The sequence below is a fragment of the Dromaius novaehollandiae genome, chromosome 30 (genome assembly GCF_036370855.1).
Source record: "Dromaius novaehollandiae isolate bDroNov1 chromosome 30, bDroNov1.hap1, whole genome shotgun sequence".
In the NCBI taxonomy this organism is placed as follows: Eukaryota; Metazoa; Chordata; class Aves; order Casuariiformes; family Dromaiidae; genus Dromaius; species Dromaius novaehollandiae.
This window is the reverse complement of record NC_088128.1, coordinates 1981453-1983639: the sequence shown is the minus strand read 5'-3', so window position 1 is coordinate 1983639 and position 2187 is coordinate 1981453. Positions and strand designations below refer to the sequence as shown.

At 52.0% G+C, this 2187-nt stretch overlaps 1 protein-coding gene across 1 annotated transcript; it reads right to left on the bottom strand.

The window, feature by feature from the left end:
- Positions 1–554: 554 nt before the first annotated feature.
- LOC135324021 (olfactory receptor 14C36-like) lies at positions 555–1142 on the bottom strand. The gene has a single exon (XM_064499455.1). It carries the CDS (start codon positions 1140–1142, stop codon positions 555–557), a length of 588 nt encoding a protein of 195 aa, XP_064355525.1.
- Between the last annotated feature and the right edge of the window lie 1045 nt (positions 1143–2187).

Genomic DNA, 2187 nt, shown 5'->3' with positions numbered 1-2187 from the left:
TTCCATTGAAGGTGACATGAAGCACTCTCCAGGCTCCCTTCCCTCTGCCTGCAGGGTCCCCACTGTGGGCATCTGTCACCAGCCCTGTCATAGTGAGACAGTCCCAGGCAAATATTGCTTGACCACTCAGCACCTCCAGGAGCACTGGGCACCCACAAGGGAGAGCTGAATGCAGCCCTCATTCCCTAACACAGCACCCCATGAGCTCATCGCCTTGAGCCCATAGAGAGCCTTGGAAAAGCAACAGTGCTTTCCAGGGTGAAAGCCCTTGAGTGAATTATTGGCTCCAGCTTTGGAAGAAGAAACCACCTTTCAAGCACAGCACTGAGGCAATACCCTTTTATTAGAGATAGGCCAGCTCTGACACAGTGATAGACACATTTACAGAAGGTCTCTGGGTCAGACAAGACAGGGTTTGCGCCTCTGGAGAAGTGGGAGGAATGGAGGAATTCAAACACTTCTGTACAAACATGATTATTACAGGGAGAATGCCCAAAGCACAAGAATTGTCTGATACAAATTCAAGTCACTTACAAAGAGGGATGAACAGCTTATTAATGCTGACATAGTACCCACTGGATGAGTTTCTTCAGTGCATCTTTAAGTTCCTTGTTCCTCATGCTGTAGATGAGGGGGTTCACTGCTGGAGGCACCACCGAGTACAGAACAGCCACCACCAGATCCAAAGATGGCCAGGAGAGGAAGGGAGGCTTCAGGTAGACGAAAAATGAGGTACTGATAAACAGGGAGACCACAGCCAGGTGTGGGAGGCACATGGAAAAGGCTTTGTGCCGGCCCTGCTCAGAGGGGATCCTCAGCACAGCAGTAAAGATCTGCACGTAGGACACCACAATGAAAATGAAACACCCAAAGACTAAACAAAGACTAACCACAAGAACCCCAAATTCCCTGAGGTAGGAGTCTGAGCAGGAGAGCTTAAGGATCTGGGGGATTTCACAGAAGAACTGGTCCACGGTGTTGCCTTGGCAGAGTGGTATGGAAAATGTGTTCCCAGTGTGCAGGAGAGCATAGAGAAAACCACTGGTCCAGGCAGCTGCTGCCATTTTGACACAAGCTCTGCTGCCCATGAGGGTCCCGTAGTGCAGGGGTCTGCAGATGGCAATGTAGCGGTCATAGGCCATGATAGTGAGGAGAGAATACTCACCTGATATGAAAATGGCAAAACCTAGGACCTGGGCAGCACATCCTGCGTAGGAAATGGCCCTGGTGTCCCACAGGGAATTGGCCATGGATTTGGGGACAGTGGTGGAGATTGTGCCAACGTCGAGGAGGGAGAGGTTGAGGAGGAAGAAGTACATGGGGGTGTGGAGGTGGTGGTCGCAGGCTATGGCTGTGATGATGAGGCCATTGCCCAGGAGGGCAGCCAGGTAGATGCCCAGGAAGAGCGAGAAGTGCAAGAGCTGCAGATCCCATGTGTCTGCAAGCGCCAGGAGGAGGAACTCATTAAGGGAGCTGGCGCTGGACATTTTGCTCCCTCCAGGCATGTGGGACTGTTAAAGGAAGAAAAGACAGTGACAAATCAGGAGAGACTTCTCCATTCAAATCTCTTTCCCTTTCTCACAGACACCCGCACCACTCACACTCACACACAACACACACATACACACAAACATTGCTTTTCTCCTCAGCAGGACCTTGGTTCAGCTCCCTGTCTGGAACTCCAGTTTGGGCTGGCTGCATGTGCCATGACAGGTCAGTCCTGCTGTGATGTACAAAGTCTGTTTAACATCTTCACATCCAGTTCTGAGGCATTTTGATCACGAAAGCAACAGCTTCACTTTGGTGGGGGGGGGGGGGGGGGGCGGGGCTTGTCTGCTTGTTTGTCTGCTCCGCAGGGTAGGAATATGCACCCTCTCCCCTGCTCTCAGTGTGAAGACTAGTGAGGCCTGAGAGGCAAAAGCTCTCCCTGTGCCCTAGGACAGAGCCAACACACTCACCTCCACATCAGTCCCATTCCCAGATGCCTTGGGTGTGCACCTGTCCCAGCGGACAATCTCAGCCACAAGTTACCCTTAAAGGAAACTGGCCTGTGCTGACAGTGGTGTCCACTTGCAAAGCACAGATCTCCAAACCCACCTCCCTGTCTCAGCTCAGATGTTCCGAGAGTGATGGAGAGGGTGTGACATAGCACATGGCTCCAGTGTTCAGAGGAAGGACTCCGATGTG

What these genes read in the sequence shown, in the direction of transcription:
- LOC135324021 (XM_064499455.1), bottom strand. Translation starts at nt 1,142, where the DNA reads ATGGCCTATGACCGCTACATTGCCATCTGCAGACCCCTGCACTACGGG.